This window comes from Chiloscyllium plagiosum, chromosome 19, assembly GCF_004010195.1.
Source record: "Chiloscyllium plagiosum isolate BGI_BamShark_2017 chromosome 19, ASM401019v2, whole genome shotgun sequence".
Classification (NCBI taxonomy): Eukaryota; Metazoa; Chordata; class Chondrichthyes; order Orectolobiformes; family Hemiscylliidae; genus Chiloscyllium; species Chiloscyllium plagiosum.
Window position 1 is genome coordinate 49,672,036 of NC_057728.1, and position 26,438 is coordinate 49,698,473.

Below are 26,438 nucleotides of genomic sequence, written 5' to 3' on the forward strand. Positions count from 1 at the left end.
CTGAACTTTGTTCATTGGGCTGCTTTGCATCGGTTTACATTGTGGACTGAACAAATCTTAGGAGTTCCGATATGATACTAAAATACCTCAAAATTTGCAAGGGAACAATGTGGCTCAAGTTATACTTGCTAGTTATTTGACACTGTTGTGTGATAGCTCCTCATCATTGGGTATTCCTGTTTGTTGCTGACAACTGAATCTGGAATCTGTGGGTACTGCCAACTCCTATTGTAAATGGAATGTCTGATTTTAAAATCAGCTCATCTGGAGTTTAATTAGGGCATTGCTCCTGATCAGCAACTAATGACCTATCCTCAATGGAGGCCTCTCCTGCTTAGTAACTAACTGATGACAATATTTGTTGGTAACTAACTGTCACATCAAAGCCTGTTCTCAGTATAGGAATTCATACAGAAACATAAGACTTTGCAGTAGCAGTCGGACAGTCAGGGTTTCGAACCTGTCCCACAATTCAGTAAGATCACGACTGAGCTGGTTGTGGCCTCGACTCTAATGTCCTGTCTGTACATCTACTCTCAGATTCCTAGTACTTTGAATGTTGTATTCTATTTTATTGTAATTGGGCTGGCAGCTCCCCCAGCTGGTGTGCTGGCTACACTGCGCTGTGTAGTTTAATAGCCTTGCTCTATGCGTATTTTCCAGATTCTTCCCACTCCTTGCAAAACAGCTTCCTGATCACCCACAGTTGGATGTTCTGACCAACGTCTTTGCCTTGCTGTCATCTAAGAGGATCGCAGAACCTACGGCGGTGGTTGTCATGGATATCGTTGACAGCCTGTTGAGCATGCCTGACTTCTCACCAACAGCACAAGCAAGCGTCCTGACTGTGAACGACACAGCCTTTCTAGAACCTTCCACCATTGCAGGAGGTACTACAACTCCCGTTTGTTGTGTTGTCATGTTTTATTGTAGAGGTTTGCGTTACTGGGGTTAATCATCCAGAAAGCACAAGCTCAAATCCTGCCATTGGAGTTTGATTTAAAAACTTGAAGGGAACTCAGGAAGCTGAAATTTGGTTTCAGTAACAGTAATTATAAAGTTATTGTGTTCTCATGTAACCCACACTGGTTCACTAATGTCCTTTTTATGAAAGGAAGTCTGCTGTCCAGTTCCACACCAATATGATCGATTCTGAAATGCTGTCTGAGTCAAGCCACTCTGTAAAGTCAAACACACTGTCAGGGGCACAAGAAAACACCCCCACCCCTCGTCACTCCTCTGGATAACTTGGGAGGAATTTAAATGTTATTAACCCTTAGTTCCCTTATTCCCATCTTCTGAAATGATTCAAAATGAAAAGCTTTAGTGGCAAGAGTGGTAATGCTATACCCTGTGAACAGCCGAAATTTGAACAATAGCGCAAACAGCATCGTTGTACCCTAGGCAGGAGAGCAATCTCTAGGTTACTACACCCTGGTCATGCCCCAGGTATTGTTGTGTCAGTCAGTGTGAGGGACAGATGAAGGACCCTCTTCCAGGCTCCATGTGCAGGCTGGGTTCAAACCTCCTCTGGCCAAGGGGAGGGAATTAAACACTTTGTCTTTCCATGGAATTGCTTATGTTTCCTTTTCAAGCATCATTGCCAATGAAGGCTGAGTCAACCTAATCACTTCATGTGCCTTGACTTGACTGACCCAATTATAAAATATACGAGTTACTGATTTGTCCATCAGACCCATGTCCACCTCTCCGGATTTCCCACACTTGGCCACCATCAGCTTGTAAACTTGTTCGTGCTGATAGCTAGCCAGAGCAAGTGGCCCCAGCAGTCTGTTTGGTCATCTTGGCTATGTCTATATCTGAGCCTCTAAGATCCCACTCTGGTGGTGATAATCTCTTAGCTCTCACGCAGCAAGCTGCTGGTTTACAAACCTGTTTAGATTTCTCCTGAAGGTTTCCTTCAGTCACTGTTGTACAGCACGGAAACAAACCCTTCAGTCCAACCAGTCCATGCTGACCATGATCCCAGTCGTTGAGTTCCTCTGGGCCAACAAATACTTGACCAGACTGGGCTCAGACCAAGTATGTCACCTCTTAGCAAGCTTTTACCCAGAGCATCGTGCAAGTAGGATTAAAAAATGATACTTCAGTATAAGCAACATTGTATCACAACTATGAAAGCACTAATTTACAATTGATTAGTGCTTAAGTTAGTTTTTTGTTAATGCTTTCTAACGGTTGTTTGCTCATGTGAGAGAATCGACAATTAGTGGTCACTGTTTAAAAACAAATGGTCACCCATTTTAGACTGAGATGAGAATTTCTTTTAAAATCTCGCAGAGGGTCATGAATTCCCTTCCTCAAAGGGCAGTGGAAGAAGAGTCCCTTAATATTTTTAAGGCAGAGGTGCATAGATTCTCAAGAAATAATGGGGTGGAAAGTTACTGAATGGCAGGAACATGAATTAATTAGATGAACCCTGACCTAATCGAGTTTCAGAACAAGCTCGAGGTCACGTGACTTATTCCTGCTCCTAATTTGTATATTTGAATGTAAGTTTGTAATTAGCAAGAAAACTTAACGTTGCACTTTTCCAAATTCCATTGAAGTTGACATCACCTGATTGTGTTTAAGTGTTTCATTGAATTCCATTCACGGAGTTCAGAATGTAAGAAACTGGAGCTAGATCGGGGCCTGGCAGCTCTGTTCCACTGTTGAGCCAGATCACAACTGATCTCCCTAAACTCCACATTCTCACCTGATCTCTGTCAAGGGCAGGAAGAAGCCTGTGTCCAGTTCTCCAGATGTGTTTTCCCTTTCTAATTGATTCAACCTCACTATGTTGTGTGTCAGATAACTGAAAGTTTGGGCAGGAGATGTCTAAGAAGTCTTGTTGTTTTTACAAAGACCGTTCAAGATAAAGGAACAGGTTCTGTCAGAGAATGTGGCATGGTAATGAACCCCCCCCCCCAACTTTCTGTAATGGCCATCACAACCTGAGGACACCCCACAGTATCTATATGAAATCGAATATTTATGAAGAGTGATCACTGTTGTAATATTGGGAAACACAGGAGCCAATCTTACAAACAACACAGAAGTGGCTGATCTTCACACCCAACCCCTACTCCTGCCCCATTGTCACTTGTAACTCTATTTTTTTACTGATAAAGATTGCTTTATAAATCAGGTGTCCCACTGTCTCCCTTCATGTTAGAGTCGAGAGTGTGGTGCTGGGAAAGCACAGCAAGACAGGCAGCATCTGAGGAGCAGGAGTATCGACGTTTTGGGAAAGAGCCCTTTATCGGGAATGAGCCTCATTTCTGACAAAGGGCTTATCCCCGTAATGTTGACTGTCCTGCTCCTTGGATGCTGCCTGACCTGCTGTGCTTTTCCAGCACCACATTCTTTACTTTGATCTCCAGGCACCTGCAGTACTCACTTTCTCCTTCATATTAGAGCCTATTAACTTAAATATCCTCCCACTATTTGTCATAGAATCGGCAAGCATGGGGATATGTCTTATTCTGCCTCATATTTCCACCATCCTGCGGCATCTTAACAAAGCTGTTGGAAATACAGAACGAATGAAGAAGAAAAAATTCCAAACACAAGTCAGTAAAGATTTGAGCATCCTTTCGAGGTACAGTTTTCTGTCTCATTTACCCTTTCGTACATTACAAATTATTACACTTCCATTTCCTACAAGAAACTAATTCTTGGGAGAGCCATGGACCTGACCAGCATTTATTGCTCACCTTTAAGTTTTTTTTAGATTAGATTCCCTACAGTGTGGAAACAGGCCCTTTGGCCCAACATGTCCACACCAACCCTCCAAAGAGTAACCCACCCAGACCCATTTCCCTTTGACTAATGCACCTAACACTATGGGTAATTTAGCATGGTCAGTTCACCTGACATGTACATCTTTGGATGTGGGAGGAAACCGGAGCACTTGGAGGAAACCCACGCAGACACGGGGAGAACGTGCAAACTCAACACAGACAGTCGCCCGCGGCTGAAATCGAACCTGGGACTCTGGTGCTGTGAGGCAGCAATGCTAACCACTGAGCCACCGGTTGAGAAGGTGATAGTGAACTGCTGCGGTCTGTTTGGTGTCAGTAGATCCACAATGCTGTTAGGGTGGAAGTTCCCAAACCCAGTGACACCGATGATGTATTTCCAAGTCAGGGTGATGTACGCCTTGATGGGGAACTTGCTGATGCTGGTGTTTCCATGTATCTGCTGCCCAAATCCTTCCGAGTGGTAAAGATTGCAGATTCAGAAGGTACAGTGTTGGTGAATTTCTGAAGTGCATCTTGTAGATGGGCCGTTCCCCTCTCCAATCATGAGCTCAAGGCTACTTGTCTTCCTCATGCTTCTCTGACAGACATCAGCAAACTTCACACAGACCAGGAGTCAAATTGAGGAGCTTTTGGCTGTGAGACTCTCACACTGAAGACAAACTGCTGTCTGCACCCCAAGGTGAGGGCAGTGTGTCTGTGCACTTGCTCTGCCTGCACACTGCTGCTTTTGTGCATCACCAATTTTATCTCATTGCACTTGAGGCACTGATTGATTTCCAGGGGAATTAATCCGAACATTGAGCTAATTTGCCCCAAAGTAATTCCTCAGTGAATTTTCTAAATTACATTCCTAAATTATTTTCATAAATGGTGTGAGTAGTCCATTTTGTGAAATTACATTGTGTGTTGTGTTGAATTCAAAAATCTTTGATAAAATGGGCATATATGGTTAAAAAAAACTCATCAGGTCTTGGAGCATCTGTGGAGAGAGAACGTTTTGAGTTGATTATGATTCTGTTTTGAAAGATCTCTCTCCACAGATGCTATGTTCACTTTGTTTCTCACTTCATAGATGCTATTGGATCTAGTGAGTTTCTCCAGCACGTGACTGTTTTTATTTCACATCTCCAGCATTTTGCTTTCATTTTAGAAATCCTAAACTTTTTTATAAACCTGTGTAAAAAACCTTGATAAATATGCAGTTTCGTGGAGTAAAGTTTTCCACAACATTTCTATCTGTTGGTTGCTTTCCAGGATAAGTCAGTTTGTACAGGATAAGGAACAGAGCACTGTTTTGATCAATCTCCTGATGCCCTATCTCTTTAAGCCAAACACACCACAGGTAAATGGTGTGTGTGTGTGTGTGTGTGTGTGTGTGTGCGCGCGCGCGCGCGCGCTTGCATCTGGCATTTTTCTTAGATTAGATTAGATTACATTACAGTGTGGAAACAGGCCCTTCGGCCCAACAAGTCCATACTGACCCGCCGAAGCGCAACCCACCCATGCCCCTACATTTACCCCTTACCTAACATTACGGGCAATTTAGCATGGCCAATTCACCTGACCTGCACATCTTTGGACTGTGGGAGGAAACCGGAGCACCCGGAGGAAACCCACGCAGACACGGGGAGAATGTGCAAACTCCATACAGTCAGTCGCCTGAGGCAGGAATTGAACCCCGGTCTCAGGCGCTGTGAGGCAGCAGTGCTAACCACTGAGCCACCGAATGTTAATATAGGGGTCACTGGAGATTAAGGAGGCAACACTTTTGATGTGGTGTATTGTCAAAGCCTACCGGAAAGGACATGAAGACAACCAGATAGACTATGAAAGAGACTTAGAATTGCCTTTCTGTTCAGGATCTTTAATGACTGTGTAACAGCAGCGCTGAGGATTCGGAGGAGGTTGTGCACTTCCAAGGGACTTGGAACAAGTCCCTTAATTAGAACATAGAACATAGAACATAGAAAAATACAGTGCAGTACAGGCCCTTTGGCCCTCGATGTTGCGCCAATCCAAGCCCACCTAACCTACACTAGCCCACTATCCTCCATATGTCTATCCAAAGCCCGTTTAAATGCCCATAAAGAGGGAGAGTCCATCACTGCTACTGGCAGGGCATTCCATGAACTCACGACTCGCTGAGTAAAGAATCTACCCCATCTGTCCTATACCTACCACCCCTTAATTTAAAGCTATGCCCCCTCGTAATAGCTGACTCCATACGTGGAAAAAGGTTCTCATGGTCAACCCTATCTAAACCCCTAATCATCTTGTACACCTCTACCAAGTCACCCCTAAACCTTCTTTTCCCCAATGAAAACAGCCCCAAGTGCCTCAGCCTTTCCTCATACAATCTTCCTACCATACCAGGCAACATCCTGGTAAACCACCTCTGCACCCGTTCCAGTGCCTCCACATCCTTCCAATAGTATGGCGACCAAAACTGCACACAATATTCCAGATGCACCCGCACCAGAGTCTTATACAACTGCAACATGACCGCAGCGCTCCGGAACTCAATTCCTCTACCAATAAAAGCCAGTACGCCATATGCCTTCCTCACCCCACTATTTACCTGGGTGGCAACTTTCAGAGATCTGTGTACATGGACACCAAGATCCCTCTGCTCATCCACACTACCAAGTATCCGACCATTAGCCCAGTACCCCATCTTTTGCCTACATGTCAGTATGGTCAGGAGATACAGCTTTAATGTGATTGGAAAATGAGCCAAAGGAAAGATGAGTATTGAAAAAATAAATAGGGCTTTAAGTTAAAATGATCAGGAATGGACAGCCTTAGAAGACAGTGGAAGCAAATTCAGCAATGACTTTCAACAGAGAGTTCGATAAACACTTGAAAAGAAAAGATTTCCAACAGCAGTGGGAAGAGAGCAAGGAGGTGGGGCAACTTTGATAGCTCTTGGTGGGTTGAATGGCATCTGATTGTGTTTGATTCTCTGAATTGGTGGCGCGATTTGTAACTGAAAAATGTGTTGCTGGAAAAGCGCAGCAGGTCAGGCAGCATCCAAGGAGCAGATTTGTAACTGGTTTGGAATGGATAGGATTTCTGTAACCAGTTATTGATAAATGGGGCCAGTCTCCCAGACAACCAGATAGTGTTAGCTGGAAGCTTTTGTACCATTGCATTGGCAAGCATTTGGTTCTGATTTCTTACATTGGACCAGCTACTGGTGATAAATATTTTCATTGTGATATCTGGCTGAGAACCATCAGCTCCAGGTGATTGACCAGGGGAATGGGGTACAGTAAAATGTGAGTTGTATGTCACAAACCTCCTCATGGAGTAGAAAAATATAGAGTCTCATCATTTTCTGCACTTCCCAAAGGATACTGAGATTGACATCCTGAAAACCATTCAGAACCTCCTGCAGCACTGCTCTGAGCCCGCCACGTTCATCAAGCCACTGGCTGCCCTTTTCTCTGTCATTCAAAACAGGCTGTCTCGGCAGACCCTCTGCTCCATCTTCCAGGTATAGTTACACAACAACTAAGTAATGGATCTGGATGATTGTTTGTTTTTCAAAGTTGTTTCTCCATTGCTTCAGAAAAGTTGACTTTGTGTTGTTTTGCTTTTCTAACCTTGTCTATATTCCGAACTGCTTAGGTATCAGTTATGTCTTGGAGGGTATGCCCTCCTTGAGGTCAAAGACCATGGCTCAAGTTCCCCTCTAGACACTTGAGCACTAAATCCAGGTTAACTCTGCATTGCTGAGGGAGAGCTGCACAGTCAGAAATACTGCCTCTTTCAGATGAGGTGTTAAACTAGGACCCAGGCTGTTTGCTTGGGTGCATGTAGAAGATCCCATGGTCACTATCCCGAAGAAAAGTAGGTAGATGTGCTGGCCAATAATGATCAGTCAACAGTTGTCACTTTTCGAAAACAAAACGCTCTTTATCTAGTGATATTGAATTGCTGTTTATGGGATCTTACTGTGTCAAAAACTAGCTGCATCTTTTTTCTTAAATGTCACTCACTCTCTCCTCTTGCCTTCTCCCCCTCTCTGTCTCTTCCTCATTGTAATTACTCAATGGTTTTGTCAGACAGCTTTGTGTATTATGTTCTTTCTCCTCTCCTGCTCAGAGTAAACAATACTGCTTCCTGTTAAGGTAATAACATTCACGTAGGGAGGAAATCCATGGGCAGAGCTCTGAGCCGATGTTGGGTCTAGGCTGTGCAGCTGCTTTCAGGTTGTCAGTGCTGTTTGATCACTCAGTGGTAACAGTTCACCTGCTCGTGAAACTAGGTACGCAATTCCAATTAATGCGGAAATTGAAATGGATTAGGTTTGATGTTGTTATGTTGAGTAATAAAGAATGAACAGATTAAAGAATCACCATTCATACTGCAAAGGAGAAAACAACTGTGGATGTTAGACATCTGAAGCAAAAGCAGAATTAGCTGGAGATGCTCAACAGGTCTGACAGTATCTGTTCTGGACTCAAATGTAGACTGCTTTCCCTCACAGATGCTTCCTAACCACTCATTTTCCCGCTTGGTAAATTAGTTATTTCTGGATGAGGTATACAAAAGTCTGAAGCTGAAACCCCGATATTATTGAGATTAGACAATTGCCAGTTACCCTTTGCAGTGGAGTCCCCAGGCATTTGTTGTCCACAGTGTCCCAGGAGTGGCTCAGGGGCTGTGATGTTGCAGTCTGTGCTCTCGATCTGATGTGGGAGTGCGATTGGCGTGTGTCAGGCCTCCAGCTCCATTTTGTTCAGGACCCGGCTTGCTAAACGGGAAGGGAAACAACTTCACTTTGGTGTTGATAATGAAACCACAGAAATGTTTTGGCGCAGAAGGAGACCCACTTGGCTCATCTTGTCTGCACCATCTCTTCAAAACTGGCATCATTAGCTCATGCCAATCTCCTGCTTTTTTTCCATAACCTTGCGCATTGATTCTATCCGAAACACCATCCACTCTCTCCTTTTCCTCACAAGTACAGTCAGTTCTCCTATGACGCGACGGTTGCATTCCTGTGCTTTAGAAACAGTGCTTAAAGTGTTGGCATTGTAATCACATTACAGCCAACACACGTTTTGAAAGTTCACACTTTAGAAACAGCGTCCCTAATTCATCAATTGTGTTACATTGAATTTATGTTGACAAAATTTGGGTTATAGCTGAAAATGTGTTGCTGGAAAAGCGCAGCAGGTCAGGCAGCATCCAGGGAACAGGAGAATCGACGTTTCGGGCATAAGCCCTTCTTCAGGAATGAGGAAAGTTTGTCTGTCTGGGTTTCCTCATTCTTGAAGAAGGGCTTATGCCCGAAACGTGGATTCTCCTGTTCCCTGGATGCTGCCTGACCTGCTGCGCTTTTCCAGCAACACATTTTCAGCTCTGATCTCCAGCATCTGCAGACCTCACTTTCTCCTCAAATGTGGGTTATAGCAGAACGACCTGTAGTTGCAAGTCAGGATACTGTGTGGCTTGGAGGTAGGCATACAGGTGGCATTCCCATGCATCTGCTGCCTGTGTCTTCTGAGAGAAAAAATTTCCTATCTTCTGTCTCCTAAAAGGATGATCCTTAAGAGTCTGTTTAATTCTGCACTTATCCACAAGAAGAAACATCCATTTCAATTTACCTTGTCAATGCCATTCAGGATTGTATAAACTTCAGTCAAATTATCTCTTGCTCTTCTAAACTCCAGAGAAAACAAACCCTGCCAGTCCAGTCTTTCCTCATAAGGCAACCTGCTTATTCCAGGTATCAATCTAATAATCCTCTGAACTGTCTTTGGCATGTGCATTGTAGATGGTGGACAGGCTGAGGGAGTCAGGAAATGAGTTACTTGCTCCAGGATTCTTAGCCTCTGGCCTCCTCTTGTAGCCTCTGTATTTATATAACTGGTCCCAATGGACTCAATATCTCAAGTTCCAAGATGAAAGACAGCTTAACATAGATTTGCCATACTTATTCATTAATGATGTTTGAAAGGTGTTTAGAGAGTTATTCCTGCAGTTTTTAGTACTTTGTGGCATTTATAATCTTGTTTTGCTGAATCTTGTTTTTAGTGAGTGCGCTATTTAGATGTCAGATCCAGGCTTTGGGATCTTCAGCCTGCTTATCCACAGAATTAGACCCAGGAGTAATTAGATTAGATTAGATTAGGTTCCCTATAATGTGGAAACAGGCCCTTCGGCCCAACTAGTCCACACCGACCCTCTGAAGAGTAACCCAGCCACGCCCATTTCCCTCTGACTAATGCACATAACACTACAGGCAATTTAGCATGGCCAGTTCACCTGACCTGCACATCCTTGGCCTGTGGGAGGAAACTGGAGCACCCGGAGGAAACCCAGACAGACACTGGGAGAATGTGCAAACTCCACACAAGACAGTCACCCAAGGCTGGAATCGAACCCAGGACCCTGGTGCTGTGAGGCAGCAGTGCTAACCACTGAGCTGCCCCAAAGGGGGGGAAGCACTTTCTCACTTAACGGGTAGTGGAAACTTGAGGGATCCCTCACCACCTCAAAAAAAAACTGTTGAGGTTGGAGATAAAAATGGGCAATTTTAAGCCTAAAATTTATACTTATTTGTTGAATGAGAGTATTGGGGTTAGGGAATAGAGAATGATCAAAGACGCAGACTGGTTATGATATAAAATTAAATGGCCAAATTACCTTAAAAGGCCGAATTGTCTTTTCCTCTTCCACAGCATTTCAGATTATGCTGAATCTCATTTTGCACTGAGAATTTGCCTGATTATATGTAAAATTACTAACTCTGTTGTACTTTATTTTATTTGTTTATTGCCTTTTCTTTATTTTAAACAAAGACCTTGGCTGATCTGGACAGCAGACTGGTGTACATTACAGAAATTGTCACTAAGGTAAGATGAAGTTTACCCCAAACTTTCTTCACTAGTTAGCAGAAAGCTTATGTTTCTTTATGCACACTTCCTAGTTCCAACCTAATCACTTTTTGTTTCAGTTAAATGCCTTTGATCGACAACATCTTGATGACATTGATTTTGATGAGCGCCTGTCTGCATTCCAACTTACCACTAAATGTATCCGAGAGATGGGAACATTGGATATGGAGTATCTGATTGCAGTCATGCACAACTGCTTCCATTCCATTCGGGTTAGTATAGACCCTCCCAACACACATTCACTTAGACACATTCTTCATTACACAAAGCCAGAAGCTTGAAGTTCATAAATCCGTTGAGTAAATTTATGCAATAAATTTTTCTATAACATGGAAAATGCAAAAATAACTCAGTGATGTTTAAGTTCTCATTTTCCAAGGTGTTGCCTTCCTCTGTCTTTGTAATCTCCTCCACCTCTATTACCCTCTGAGATATCTCCGTGGGCGGCACGGTGGCACAGTGGTTAGCACTGCTGCCTCATAGCGCCAGAGATCCGGGTTCAATTCCCGCCTCCGGCGACTGACTGTGTGGAGTTTGCACGTTCTCCCCGTGTCTGCGTGTGTTTCCTCCGGGTGCTCCGGTTTCCTCCCACAGTCCAAAGATGTGCAGGTCAGGTGAATTGGCCATGCTAAATTGCCTGTAGTGTTAGGTAAGGGGTAAATGTAGGGGTATGGGTGGGATGCGCTTCGGCGGGTCGGTGTGGACTTGTTGGACCGAAGGGCCTGTTTCCACACTGTAAGTAATCTAATCTAATCTAATCTGTACTCCTCCAACTCTAATCTCTTTAACCTCTGATTTATCACGGTCCATGCCTTCAGTTGCCTGAACCCCCAAACTGTGGAAATTTCCTCCTTGCACCTTGCTTTTCCCCTTAGATGATCTTTAATGCCTCCCTTTTTAACCAAGCCTTTGGTCATTTGTCTAATAACTCCTAATGTAACTCAGTGTTGAATTATGTTTGATTATGTTCCAGGGAAGTACATGGTCATGAACTGTACATGTTACAGTGCTTTGAGCAATTAAGTCACTAAACTCCATCCAATGTTCACAAAACCACCACATACTTGAGAGTTTGAGCATTAGAAATGATGTTTTTCCTCGTTTTAGCTAGCTCGTGAAGAGCAGGGAAATCTGATTGACCTGATCAGCAGTTTGAGCTGGGATTTAACGGTCAGCTGTGCTTGTCAAAAACTTTGAGCTGTTTTCTTTGCAGCCAAACTCTCCTCCATTCAAATCATCGAACATTCTCCAGACACAAAAGCCAGGAACATCAGCAACACCCTCAACTCCAATGTGCCCTATTTGTACATAAGTAAGACAGTACTAACTGGTTCTACAACAATGTGGATGACAACTATTTGCCTCTAATTTTTCTTCTAGTTGGGGGAGATGACTCTTAGTGACAGCGCGACACTTTGCTTGACTGAGATTATCCGAAGAGTGGCTTCTGTTGACTGCTCAGAGGACGAATACAAGGAAGTAATCAACCGCACTTTACTGGAGACCTTACGGAATTGTCTCAAATCAAAGATTGAGGTAAAAGATTATAAAGAGAGTAACCTAACATGAGCTTTATGGCCACAGCGTCGGATGTGTCCCATTATTCACATGAGTGATTCCTGGCCCTTGTTCCAGCATGACAGAGGAAACAGCTGCTGAATAGATTAAAATTAAATCTGAAGATACTGGAAATACCCAGTCCTGGCAGCATCTATAAATAGTGAATCTGAATTAGTGGTTCAGATTGATGGCCTTTTGTTAGATCTTGCGCCCTCATGGAAATTCACAGACCTGAGAGGTGACCTGATAGAAGTTTATAAAATAATGACAGGTTTAGATAGAATTGAAGGCAGTTGTCTTTTCCCTAGGATGAGGGATTTCAATACTAGGGGGTACATTTTTAAGAAGAGAGATTTAAAAAAGACAGAATAGGCAAATTTTTTTACACAAAGTAGTTCACATATAGGATGAACTTCCTGATGAAATAGTAGATGTTTAATTACAATGTTTAAAAGACATTTGGATGTTTACATGAACAGGAAAGGTTTGGAGGGACAGGAGCCAGGAGCAGGCTGGTGGGATTAGTTTATTTTAGGATTACATGTGGCGCAAATTGGTTGGACCGAAGGGTCTGTTTCTGGCTGTATAACTCTGAGTCTAAATGAATATTTTAAAGAAGAACTGTATCTTTATCAACTTTATTGATCCACGATTTATCGAAAGGGACATTAAGATTCTGGAGCCAAGATGAATAGACTCTGATGCATACAGCTCAGTTATTACCTAATTGAAAGGTCAGAACAAGGTCAGAAAGGGGCTGAATGACCTCCTGTACCTACATGTGTGTATTTTGACAGAATTACACCACCGTTGTGCTGAATTCACTTTGCTCCATTTTAAGCCTGCTTCCCTTGCTCCATTTCTGTTTGGTTTATTGCAGAGTGTTCAACAGGAATACACAACGCTACTTTGCTGCTTGATCCGGACATTCCCCCAAAGACCAGAATTCCAGGACCTGGTGCAGCTAACAGACCACGATCCGGATATGGACTTCTTCGAGAATATGAAGCATATACAGGTGGGTAATACAGACCATTTATTTTTATACATTCAGAAATTGGCAGTAAAATCCACCCAAGAATGGGGTCTTTATTGTGGTTGAGAATTAAATTAAATAACTGAAAATTAGCTGTGTTTTTAAATTACCTGGGCATTGAGGTTAAATAGTTGGAATGATAATGGCAATTAAAATAAATTGAGAGGTGTGCCTGGGCAGCAGGTATTTCGTTAAACTTGCCTTTCATCAATTGACCTTTATGTTAGTATGAATATTGCAGTTCCTAAGAACTCTAGCATTTGACTCTGTGACTTTACATAGTCAATGCTTAATGTATCTGTAAAAATCTCACCTCTTGCAGTATTGAAATGGGTAAAAATTGAATGTGAAATGGTGAATGTTCTAAATAGAAGTAAGCTTAACAATTTCCAGACTTAAATTACAAGAATCCTGTTTGAAGTTGCACATTTCTCTCGAGAGGTTTGTTACGCTGCACAGCAACAAGCAGAAAGTGAAATAGTGACAATAAGTGAAATATTTAACTCTGATATTAACTAACTGTGGACTTCTTCACTTCAAGTTAATGTTGCAGTTGTTAAGTGATGACTTGACCATTTCCTAAGAGATACATTCACCAAATCCCATACATTTGTATGTACCCCTGTATATGTGCGTATGTGTGATATATATAATATATATGTAAAAAATGTAGAGATAGAGAGGGAGGACTGATGGCCCAAAGATGGATACTATTATTTTGCCCTCTAATGTCTGCTACTAACAACCGAGGGACAGCTGTTTAGTGTTCTAGTAGTGCTCCAGCAACTTAAGCAATTTACTGTTCAAATCCCATAAAGGGAAAGTTAAGTGGAAACACAAGGAAGCTATAGTAGGGAAGAAGGCCATTCACCCCAGCCACGCAATGATGTCATTTACCCCAAACAAAACCTTCTGCTCCCACCTTTCTTTCTCTTTGCACAAGCTTTCAATCCCCTTTTCTCATCATTTACCTATCCAATCTAATCTGAATGGTTGACAGTGTCTCTGTCTCAATCATTGGGCCGGATTACAGCACGTGTGTGTGTGTGTGTGTGTGTACACACATACTAAAGCTGTCTTATTGCTACCTGATAAAATGATCATGGAGCTTCTGGATTTTCATAAAATAGCATCGGCAATTGGTCCTGTTATTCTTATATATGCTGGATTTATTTCTATTGGACACAGTTCAGAGAAGGTTCACTTTCCTGATTGCTTGGGTGATTGAGGAAAAGTTACGCCCACTGAGCCTATATTCATTGGAGTTCAGAAGGAGGTGGGTGCTGAGTGAATCATGGAGTAATCCAGAACTAGGAGGCCCAATGTAAAAGTTCATGATGGAAATGAGCAATGTCTTCCCTCAGAGGGTCCTGAATCTGCAGAATTCCCTCCCCCATAGTGCAGCGAGGGATGATCATTGATTATACTCAAAACTGAATTTGTCAGAGTTGCAATCTGAAAGGGAATTGAGGATTATTGAGGATGTGGTTGGAACTGGAGGATAGATATATGGCTATGATCAGATCAGCTATATGAGAGACTTAACAACTTATTTTTGTTCCAGTTTCTTGTGTTCTTATATTATATTCTAAGATCCAACTGCATCACTAATATCCTTCAGGAAAGGGGAACTTGTTGCCTGGGTGTCATCTCAGTTATGTGCCAATACGACTGGTTTTTAATGTTCAGAGGACAACGATCATGATGTTACCAAGATCACATCAAACAGCAAAACAAGGTTCTAGGTGCCATCTTATCAGCTAATACCATTTGAGTTTACAATGAGCAGGATTTGGCAAAGTATAGGCTCACCTGGTGATATTTCTTTCCTTCTGTCAGTTATGTTTCAGTGGGTCATATTCTCACCTCAGATTCAGGGTTCTTAGTTTGAGTCCCAATCCAGATTTTGAGCACCCAAAGCAAAACTGATTCTGCAGTGTAAAAGGGAGTACTGTAGTGTTAGAGGTGATGCTCTATCTTGGTGTGGAAAATCCCGTGGCATTGTTTCTAAGCAGGTGAGAGGGTTATCCCTGAAGTCCTGGCTAATCAACTTCACAGAAATAGATTATCTCTTCATGATCAGATTACCATTTGTGGGAGCTTCCTTTGAGAAAATTGACTGTCACATTATCCACACAATGCATAATGACCATGCTTCACAAATATTTAATCGGCTGTAAGCGTGTGGGATGTCTATTGATCATGAAAGGATCTATATAAATGCAAGTCTTTTTCTGTTTGGTATTCAGATCCACAGGAGAGCTCGTGCTCTGAAAAAACTAGCAAAGCATCTTGATGAGAAAAAGATTACGTTATCCTCAAAATCTTTGGTGAATTACATCCTGCCATTTGCTACTTCAACACTGTTCAATGAGAACATGCTGAAGGTAAGAACTACGTTTATAAAACATTGGGACTTGAAGAAGCTGATTGGAACCTGGTCAGTCATGCTGCCGAGACCAAGGCGTAGTAATGTCACTAGTAATTCAGAGGACCAGGTTAATGTTTTGAGGACACTGGTTTGACGAACAGCTGGTAAGTGGGAACACCATCATCTGCAAGTTCCCCTCCAAGCCACTCACCATCCTGACTTGGAAATATCTCGCCATTCTTCAGTGTCACTGAGTCAAAAACCTGGAATTCCCTCCTTAACGGCATTGTATGTGTGTGTCAACACCAAATTGTCTGCAGTGTTTGACGAAGGCAATTCCTCATCACCTTCCTGAGAATGGTTAGGTATGGACAATAAATGCTTGCCCAGCCCAGCAATGCCACGTCATATGAATGAATTTATTATTTTTAAACATCTCTGTCTGATCCTTTTGGGAGGAACTAAGTCAATTCAAACTCCCTTCATTTAACCTTTTCAGCCCCATTGTTCTTATGATCATCTGGATCTAAATAAAGGGACCTGTGAGAGTATGAAGCGTGAATTGGTAAAGATAGATTGGGGCACCTAACTAAACAGATGGCTGGTGGGTAGGCACTGGTTCATATTTAAAGAATGTGTGTATGAACAATTGTTCATTCCTAACAAAATCAGAAGTTGCTGGAGAATTAATGTTTCTGGCTCAGTGACCCTTCTTCTGACCTGATGGTAGCTAGGAAAAAGTTGATATGTATGCCTAAATGATAGGTCCCAGAGAGAGAGAGAAAAACAGTCGGGCAGACAAAGAAATGGGTAATGGTCAGCCTGAGAGAATGACTAGCTGCTAATGAGGACCATTAGTCGCTGGCAGTAGGTTGTTTGTGTTAGCAGCCCATGTGATGACAAGGCCTGGTGTGTGGAAGTTGGGTTAAGGAAATGGGAGAAAGTGCTCAGGCCCTAAAATTATTATAGAGGAAAGTTGGGGCAACCATGAGTTACAAAAGGAATTGGGAATAATATTAGATTCAGAGAGGAGACATATAAAACACCCAGATAAAGCTCCAGACCTGAGGATGGAGAGCATTTAGAATTGAGGAAAAGAGAGTGAAACGTTTGATCAAAAAGGGGAAAATAGGCTTGAGGAGAATTTCAAGGAACATAGGAACTGACTATAAAAGCTGATATAAAAATGTGAAGAGAAAACATTAGTAAAGACAAGTGTAGGTCTCTTACAGTCACCCCTTATTGGAGAAATTATAAAGGTGAGCAAGGAAATGGTAGATAAATTGAGCACATACTTTGGTTCTGTCTTCACAAAAGAGTGCAGAAAAAACCTCCCAGAAATGTTTGGGCAGAGTTTAGTGAGAGGCATGTATTGAAGGAAATCAAGATTAATAAGGAAATGGTTCTGGGGAAATTAATGGGGTTGAAGGCTGACAAATTACCAGGGCCTGATAATCTACAGACTAGCGGGTCGGAAATGTAACCCCACTCTTTAAAAAGGGAGGAAGAGAGAAAACAGAATTGCGTTTCAGTTAGCCTAACATCGATAGTGGGGAAAGTGTTAGGTTCCTTTGTAAAAGACATGATAGCAGAACATTTGGAAAGCTTGAACTGGATTAGACAAAGCCAATATGAGTTTATGAAAGGCAAGTCATGCTCAACTAATCTACTGGAGGTTTTTTGAGGGTGTAACTCTGAATTGATCAGGGAAGCCCAGTGGTTGTGGTGTATTTGGATTTTCAGAAGGCTTTTGATAAAGTCCTTCATAAGTACTTAGAGAACATAGTTGAAACTCATAGGTTAGGGGATGATATATATTGACATAGATTGATAATTAGTTAACAGACAGAAACAGTGAGTGGGAATAAAGGGTCTTTTTCTGAGTGATAGGCATTCAGTGACTAATGGAGTACCACAAGAGTACTTGAGCCGCAGTTGTGCACATTATATGTCAATGACTTGGATAATGGAAACAATGCAACATTCCCAATGATGATGGCACAAAACTTGGTGAGATTGTGAGCTGTGAAGAGGATGGAAGGAGGCTTCAGTGCGTTTCAGACAAGTTGAGTTTGCAGGTGAACATGGGGCTGGACAGTCTAAATGTAGGGAAGATGTTTTCCCTGGCTGCGGAGTTTCGAACTGGGGACACAGTCTCAGGATAAAGGGTGTGCCATTTCAGACTGAGATGAGGAAAACTTTCCTGTGGAATTCTCTACCACTGAAGTTTGGAGGCCAGGTCACTGAATGAACATATTCAAGAAAGAGATCCATTTTTAGATTTTAAAGACATCACAGGGAATGGGAAGAAAATGGGAGCAGCATGCTGAATTGGATGATCAGCCATGATCATATAGAAAGGTGAAGCAAGCTCAAATGATCTTGCTTTAGTTTCTGTGTTCCTACATAAAATAAACAGGAGCAGGATTAGGTCATGTAGTTCATCAAGCTTGCTCCAGTGTTCAGAATGATCACGGCTGATCTGGTTATGGTCTCAACTTCACTTTCCTATTGTATCCTTTGTTGATTAAAAAACTATCCAACTCAGTCTTGAATGTATTCAGTGACTCATTCTTCACTAGCCTCCATGGAAGTGTATTCCACACAAACCCCTCTCAGAGAAACAGAGAGAAAACAAATCCCTTATTTTTAAACTGTGACCCTACTTCTAGACTTGGAAAAATCATTCTCAGTTTTCACTTTCTCAAGGCCCCTCAGAATGTTATATATTGCGATAAGATTATCTCTCATTCTTCTGAACTCCAAGGAGTATAGGCCAAATCTGCTTAATTGTTCTTCATAAGACAAGCCTTTTCATCCCAGGAATCAGCCTTCTCTGTGCTGCTTCCATTGGAGGTATGTCCCTCCTTAAGTATGGAGATCAAGAGTGTATACAGTATTCTATGTGTGGTCTCACCGATATCCTGTACAGTTGTAACAAGACTTCTTTGCTTTTGTACTCCACCCCTGGTGTTAAATTCCAGCAAAACTGCACTGCACACCTTTCAAGGCAGTGCCTCCTTCTCGAGCTCAGGTGCCCAGAATGGAATGCAGGCACTCCTGAGGTACAGGCAGAATGTGGTGCAAACACAGCAGCCATTGGCAAAGAGAGAAAAATACTGTTAACATTTCGGTTGAGTGAGCATTAATCAGAATGGGAAAGAAATTGGAGATGAGCATCAACAATCACAGAGCCAGAGGAAAGTGGGCTGGTTCCACTGGATGTGATTTGACTAGGGCTACATATAACTTCAGTGTAACTTTCAACTAAACGTGAATTGGCTTAAATGGGTTTGTTTCAATTTTGTTTTACTCTGCTCTGCTTATCTTTCCATGACATTCTCTAGTACGAGAACATGACCACGGCATCTGTGGAACTTGTTGGAGCTGCCTGCAAGCATCTCTCATGGTCACCATATATTTATTACCTTAAACGATATATTCACATTCTGCAGACTGGACAGATCAACCAGAAACTTGCAGTCAGGTGTGTATATGGAATAGTGTGCAGTGATGGTTGTGCCAGCAAGCTAATGAATGATCGATTCTTCAATTAGAGTCATAGAGATATACAGCACGGAAACAGACCTTTTGGTCCAACTCGTCCATGCCGACCAGATATCCCAACCTAATCTGGTCCTGCCTGCCAGCACCCGGCCCATATCCCTCCAAACCCTTCCTATTCATATACCCAAACAGATGTCTTTTAAATGTTGCAATAAATACTTTTTTTTTCACAACACACCAGCTCTCACTCAATCTGAGGCTCATTCTTTTTAAAATAGTAATCAAGATCCCAAATCCTATCCAGAACAAAGCAGCCTATTGATAGTCCACCATGCTGTCTGTTTGCATCCTCCACAGTGGCAGCAGTGTGTATTGTCTACATGATATATTGTCGAAGCAGCTTTCTAGACAGCACCTTCCAAACCTGCACCCTCCACCATCTAGAAATGATGAGAATACCACTGTCTGCACATTCCCCTCCAAGCTATTCACTTGGAAATGTAACTCTTTTCCTTTGATGTCACTGGTTCAAAATTCTGGAACTTCCTTCCAACAGCACTGAGAGTGTCCTTACACCCCAAGGCCTGCAGTGGTTTAAGAAGACAGCTCACCACCACCTTATAATCCCTGCAGTGCAGAAAGAGGCCATTCAGCCCATCGAGTCTGCACCCTTTGCACCCTTTGAAGAGCATCCCACTCAGAGACAACTGTTTGGAGGCCACTCCAGTCCTAAATGTTAGTCCATTCCAATGTTTTGCCAAAGACGTGTGACACTCTGAATTGAAATTCCATCAGTGCTCTACACTGCCCATAACTAAGGATGTTAAATCTTGATCATTTTCAGTTTAGCTTTTGAATCTTTAAAATATTGCTGTTCTTAGTCTTGTTTATTTGCTCTCCTACAGTTTGCTACTCTCAGTGTTGCAAGCCTTTCACTTTGACCCAGAGAGTCTACGGAAGGAGTTTGAAGCTGTTCAGGCAATTGAAAATGCAAGTACGTGCCTAAACTCTGCCTTTTAGGATGGAGTTCCTGCAAAGAGTACACGTGGTGCCACACTTGAGCTGCATATTGCACTATTGGACGAGCACATCCCCTTTCTGCTCTTATTACTCTGTCACATTCCATGCGAGTCGGCATGCATGTTTGTGTACCTGCAGGGAAAATCTCTCGTGGGCGAATGTAATCGATTGGTGGCTGGAACAGGGTACCCACCTAATTCACATTGAGGAGTGGGACTGTCGAACACTCAGCCATTCTTCAGCTAGTTGGTTGATAAGCAGAGCAGGGCAGGGCAGATCAGATGAAAATAAAGTACTTGCAGCACTAGCAGGAACAATAGACCTGGTCCACACTTCACTTGACTGCCCTGTCAGTGTAAGTTGTCATGAATGCTAGTTGTGATGATTCTGGGTGAAAGGTGATAAACTTCTCCGAACTGCAGCAAATGGCAGAACCTGGTCATTTCAACCCAAAGGGGTGACCGTGTGGTGCCTTGTTCACAACCAGTATTCAAAAAATTGTGCAAACGCCAGTGAAACTGGTAACTGTAATTCATGACCTTAAAATCATGCAATTTGTAAGCACAGTTTGCACTCAATTCTGCCTGGACTGCAATAGTATTTCGATGGAAATTAGGGTTGAAACTCCAAGCCATGCATAAAGAAGTTAATCTCAGTAATGCTGACCATGATACTACTAGACTTATAAAAACCTACTGAAACAAACCCACTGTCCTTACCTGGCCTGTCCTATATGGGACTGTATTCCGATCTGGGGATGAACAAGTCCCTCAGTTATATTCAAGAATGTGTTCCTGAGATCAGTTAGAGATGAGCAGATCCACAAAGAATCTTGCTAATGTAACTCAATGGTGCACAGAGTCCGTGATAAATCTCTGGAGGATATAAATGTGGCGATGAAATGGGCAGAGAAGTGACAGGTGAAGTTCAAAGCAGAGAAATGTGGAGTCACTCGTAGGTTGCTAGGAAGAACATGGAGAGAGAATATCAAATAAAGATTGGAACTCTATAGCGAATGCAACCTGGGTGTAAATGTGCAGAAGTCATTGAGGATAGCAGGACAGGTTGAAAGAGTGGTAAATGGTGTACACTATACCCTGGGTTTATTAATAGGGGTTAATGATGCACACTATACCCTGGGTTTATTAATAGGGGTTAATGATGCACATTATACCCTGGGTTTATTAATAGGGGTTAATGATGCACACTATACCCTAGGTTTATTAATAGGGGTTAATGATGCACTCTATGCCCTGCGTTTATTAATAGGGGTTAATGATGCACTCTATACCCTGGGTTTATTAATAGGGGTTAATGATGCACACTATACCCTGGGTTTATTAATAGGGGTTAATGATGCACACTATACCCTGGGTTTATTAATGGTTGTTAATGATGCACATTATACCCTGGGTTTATTAATAGGGGTTAATGATGCACACTATACCCTGGGTTTATTAATGGTGGTTAATGATGCACACTACACCCTGGGTTTATTAATAGGGGTTAATGATGCACACTATACCGTAGGTTTATTAATAGGGGTTAATGATGTACACTATACCCTGGGTTTATTAATGGTGGTTAATGATGCACACTATACCCTGGGTTTATTAATAGGGGTTAATGATGCACATTATACCCTGGGTTTATTAATAGGGGTTAATGATGCACACTATACCCTAGGTTTATTAATAGGGGTTAATGATGTACACTATACCCTGGGTTTATTAATGGTGGTTAATGATGCACACTATGCCCTGGGTTTATTAATAGGGGTTAATGATGCACACTATACCCTGGGTTTATTAATAGGTGTTAATGATGCACTCTATACCCTGGGTTTATTAATAGAGGTTAATGATGCACACTATACCCTGGGTTTATTAATAGAGGTTAATGATGCACACTATGCCCTGGGTTTATTAATAGGTGTTAATGATGCACACTACACCCTGGGTTTATTAATAGGGGTTAATGATGTACACTATACCCTGAGTTTATTAATGGGGGTTAATGATGCACACTACACCCTGGGTTTATTAATCGGGGTTAATGGTGTACACTATGCCCTGGCTTTATTAATAGGGGTTAATGATGCACTCTCTACCCTGGGTTTATTAATAGGGGCTAATGATGTACACTATACCCTGAGTTTAATGATAGGGGTTAATGATGAACACTATACCCTGAGTTTAATGATAGGGGTTAATGATGTACACTATACCCTGAGTTTATTAATAGAGGTTAGTGATGCACACGATACCCTGAGTTTATTAATAGAGGTTAATGATGCACACTATGCCCTGGGTTTATTAATAGGGGTTAATGATGTACACTATGCCCTGGGTTTATTAATAGGGGTTAATGATGCACACTATGCCCTGGGTTTATTAATAGGTGTTAATGATGCACACTACACCCTGGGTTTATTAATAGGGGTTAATGATGCACTCTATACCCTGAGTTTATTAATAGAGGTTAATGATGCACACGATACCCTGGGTTTATTAATAGGGGTTAATGATGTACAATATACCCTGGGTTTATTAATAGGGGTTAATGATGTACACTATACCCTGGGTTTATTAATAGGGGTTAATGATGTACACGATACCCTGGGTTTATTAATAAGGGTTAATGATGCACTCTATACCCTGAGTTTATTAATAGGGGTTAATGATGCACACTATACCCTGGGTTTATTAATAGAGTCTCAATATTGCCTCCTGGGATCTCCGCCACAAGCCTTCCTCCATCTTGACTGTTTCCTGTCATCTAATCAATTACCTCATCAAAACTCTCCAGCAGATTAGTTGAACACCGTTTTTCCTTAACAAATCCAGACTACGTTTCCTTAATTACCTTGAATTTGTCCATCTGACTCTAACTTTACTCCCAAATTATTGTTTCAAGATGCTCCCTCTTTCTCTTTGTCGGAATTTGGACTAGTTTTCCCTCACTGTTGCTACAACTGTGTGTGGCTGAGTCGATAGCAGAGATGGATTGAAAGTGAAAAAGATGAAGAGGGGCAAAGGTTTAGAAGAATGCGTTGATGGGATTGAATTAATCTGCGTGGGAGAAGGTTCATGTGGAAATAAACAACAGACAGATGGACAGAATGGCAGATCACTCTGATTTTGATTCATTGTGTTGTCTTGCAGTCCAGGTAATGCTGTTGTAGTATTGTAAGCTGGTTGTTAAGTTGACCCGACAACCGCATAGGTTTTTTTGTTGACTGCACCCTTCAACCTGTGTTGACCATTGATAATCTCACTGTATCCAGTAGATATGGAGAAAGGAGATGAGGAAAATGTGGCTGAAGCCATGGAATTGGAAGGTGATGTCGATGAAGAGAAGGAAGAATCTGCAGAAACATTAAATGAAGGTAACACAGTGTGTGATGAAGGTACAATGGGAGAAGATGTCCCAGTGAAGCAGATGAAGAAGCCTGTGACCCCTGAACCCAAAAACAACAAGGAGCTGCAAAATCTGATTGAACACATCCAAATGACTGTCACCAACAGCATCCTGCCTAAGCTGCAGAAATGCTTAACTGCAAAGGTCTGTAGGTGAAACCCTCCGATAAACTTGCATTCTCTCACTCTTTACCCATCTCTACGTGTCACTGTCTAACTTTTCCCCTTTCTCACTTGTCTCTGTCCTTCTCCCCTCTCCTCATTCCAAGCCCCCTTTTCATTCCCTCTCTGTTTTTCCTAAACCTACCCTCACCCCTCTTCTCCTGTTGTCATTAATATCTCTCTTTCCCTGCTTTCTCTCCCCCCTCTACACTATCTATCTCATTCCCACTCATTCTTGCCCCTCTCCCTCGAGCCCCCTCCACCTAACTCCTCCATCACTCGAGTTTATTTCATTGTAAACAGGTGCAAAGAGATGAGCAACACAAGTTGGTGAGATCAAAAATAGTCAATGATGAGGAGTTGGTGCGTATTCCGCTGGCTTTTACGATGGTTAAACTGATGCAGACTCTTCCCAAGGAAACCATGGACTCCAATTTACCAAGGTATTGCAGTACAGCAGTGACTGAGAACCGTTGTATTCACTGTGGGATTACGAGGGGTCTTGTCTATTCAGTAAAGTGGTTATTTCTGCATTTTATGGGTTTGTTTTTCCTCTCTGTCTTGAGTCAGCCGTGTCTCAGTTGGTAGCATTCTCACTTCTGATTCACAATGTTCAAGTCCTAGTCTGGGATTTGGGTGTAAACTCATCCCCTGACACTCCAGTGCAGTAGGTGCTGTGCTGTCAGAGGTACATTGTCCAGGTGACACGTGAAACTAAAACCTAGTCTAGCCCCTCAGTCAGATGTGAAGATCCTGTGGTACAATTTTGAATAAAACCTCAAGAACTATTCCCAAAGTCCTGACTATATTTACCCATGACCCGTTCACAAAAAAAACTGTTATAATACTTTTGTTTGTTTGAGCATATAGTGTGTAAATTGGCAGCTAATTTTTCCTATGCAATAGCAGTAACTAAGTCTCATTGACTGGAAAGGATATTGAAGCATCAGGAGGTCATGAAAGGAGCTACATTAACACACATCTTTCTTGTATCCTGTTCGCAGCATCCTCATCAAAGTCTGTATGCTGTTGAGAAACCAAGCGCAGGAGATCCGCGATGTTGCTCGCAACACCCTGACTAAAATCATTGAGACTCTGGGTCCAGAATACCTTCTGTATCTTCTCAAAGAGATGCAGTCAGCTTTAACCAAGGGCTATCAGGTAATTTGCTACAATTGAATGCCATTGAATATCAAGGCCAGGCAATGGTTATATTTTTTTCTTGGTGGAGATGGCCATTGCCTGGCATTAGTGTGGTGGGAATGTTACTTGCCACTTACATGCCCAATCCTGTGTGTTGTCCACTTACGTAGTATTTGTTTTTGCACTCCAAGGACAGGTCATTCAGGGTGACAACTCTATGCTGCTGTTTGTGCAACACATGAACCACTTCCAGACCTCTTCATCTCAACCTACTTCCATATTATTACTTTCATTTCTCCCTTATTTTTCTCTAGCTTGCCCTTAAATGTATCTGTCACCCAGCTCAACCACTCACTGTGACAGGTCAACATGTAAGAATCGACTGCCCAGATAATGTGGCAAGTTCAGTTTGTGGTTCTCCAAAGATTAACAGCAAAGTTTCCTTTTAATTGGGATGTACATGTTACTGGTGAGGCCAGCGATTAATACCTATCCCCAGTTGCTGTGGGGAAAGTGTTCTTGAGCTCTTAGTTTGAACCACTGTGATCTTTGGGGTGTAGGGACACCTACAGTACTGTTAAGGTTCCAGGATTATGACTCAGTGATGTCATTCCAAGTCAGAATGATGTATGATTTGCAGGGGAACTTGCAGATAGTGTTCCCATGTTTCTTCTGCCTTTGTCCTTCTATGTGGAAGAGATCGCTGCTTTGGAAGATGCTGAAAATGAAAAGAATTAGAATGATAAAATAGTAAATTTTGCTTGACATTACTAAACTTCTCACTTGTGTTGACTATTGCACGATAATGTGCTCCCAGTTCCAAAACGCTTCTGGTAGTTTCTGTTCACTGAGCCACCTCTTTATCACCTTGCTAGGTTCATGTTTTGACCTACACGGTCTATATGCTGTTGAAGAGTCTCGTACCCAGACTTAACAGCGGAGATTTGGACCCTTGTGTGGACATTCTCATTGAGGTAAGGGTTTACTGTCTGAAATGATTAATGATTTACAGATCCATTGTTTACAAAAGAAGGAAACAAAACCCATCCTTTTCACCCTCCGAATATCGGAAAGTGCTTTAGAAGCAGTGAAGCAATTCTTTTTGTTGTAATGTAGACAAAGAGCAGTAGCCAGTTTGTGCTCAATTGAGTTGCAACAATAATGTAATTAATGACTAGATCATCTCTTTTAGGTGTTGCTTGAGGAGTAGATATTTCACGAGGATGTAAGGAGGAGGGATTACCCTAGTGCTTATCGCAATAGATCATTTTATGTTTATTTGAGAACACATTGTGAGCCTCGATTTAACTCCCTGTGTGAAAATCGGTGGCAGTATAACCCTCCTTCAGAATTGCACTGAAGTCTCAGCTCGGATATTTTCTAAGCAACCTACTCAGATGTTATGACACAATGTTGGAGCATGTGAGACTTGAACCTGGGTCTCCTGGCTGAAAGGTATGGATGCTACCAACGTGCCACAAGAACCCTCTAAGTCTCAGCATTGATCGTGGCTCGAATATCTGGTCTGGGACTAGAACCATAATT

At 42.2% G+C, this 26,438-nt stretch overlaps 2 protein-coding genes across 5 annotated transcripts in view; both read left to right on the plus strand.

The window, feature by feature from the left end:
- Positions 1 to 26,438, plus strand: part of utp20 (UTP20 small subunit processome component) — a 111,418-nt gene that overhangs the window by 53,391 nt on the left and 31,589 nt on the right. For 2 of the 3 annotated variants that reach the window (XM_043709793.1, XM_043709795.1), the window contains exons 30-44: positions 664 to 890; positions 3,460 to 3,604; positions 5,022 to 5,109; positions 7,120 to 7,263; positions 10,580 to 10,633; positions 10,735 to 10,887; positions 12,056 to 12,211; positions 13,116 to 13,253; positions 15,521 to 15,658; positions 18,990 to 19,129; positions 20,055 to 20,143; positions 23,456 to 23,733; positions 24,054 to 24,193; positions 24,755 to 24,911; positions 25,769 to 25,867. In XM_043709793.1, the coding sequence (XP_043565728.1) occupies positions 664 to 890; positions 3,460 to 3,604; positions 5,022 to 5,109; positions 7,120 to 7,263; positions 10,580 to 10,633; positions 10,735 to 10,887; positions 12,056 to 12,211; positions 13,116 to 13,253; positions 15,521 to 15,658; positions 18,990 to 19,129; positions 20,055 to 20,143; positions 23,456 to 23,733; positions 24,054 to 24,193; positions 24,755 to 24,911; positions 25,769 to 25,867 (2,146 nt within the window). The remainder of the gene's footprint in view (positions 1 to 663; positions 891 to 3,459; positions 3,605 to 5,021; positions 5,110 to 7,119; positions 7,264 to 10,579; positions 10,634 to 10,734; positions 10,888 to 12,055; positions 12,212 to 13,115; positions 13,254 to 15,520; positions 15,659 to 18,989; positions 19,130 to 20,054; positions 20,144 to 23,455; positions 23,734 to 24,053; positions 24,194 to 24,754; positions 24,912 to 25,768; positions 25,868 to 26,438) is intronic. The other variant, XM_043709794.1, reaches the window with a different exon arrangement.
- LOC122559781 lies at positions 20,150 to 23,332 on the plus strand. Of its 2 annotated transcripts, XM_043709797.1 has the most exons (4): positions 20,150 to 22,220; positions 22,455 to 22,493; positions 22,650 to 22,844; positions 22,884 to 23,332. In XM_043709797.1, the coding sequence occupies exons 1-4, from the start codon at positions 21,552 to 21,554 to the stop codon at positions 22,983 to 22,985; spliced, it is 1,005 nt and encodes a 334-aa protein (XP_043565732.1). In that variant the 5' UTR covers positions 20,150 to 21,551; the 3' UTR covers positions 22,986 to 23,332. The 2 variants fall into 2 exon arrangements, with proteins under 2 accessions (XP_043565732.1, XP_043565731.1); XM_043709796.1 differs by having other exon boundaries at positions 22,650 to 23,332.

Coding starts and splice junctions, on each gene's coding strand:
- LOC122559781 (XM_043709796.1), top strand. CDS start 21,552: ATGGTTGTTAATGATGCACATTATACCCTGGGTTTATTAATAGGGGTT. Junction 22,221..22,454: donor CCCTGGGTTTATTAATCGGG/GTTAATGGTGTA, acceptor TTATTAATAGAG/GTTAATGATGCACACTATGC. Junction 22,494..22,649: donor CCCTGGGTTTATTAATAGGG/GTTAATGATGTA, acceptor TTATTAATAGAG/GTTAATGATGCACACGATAC.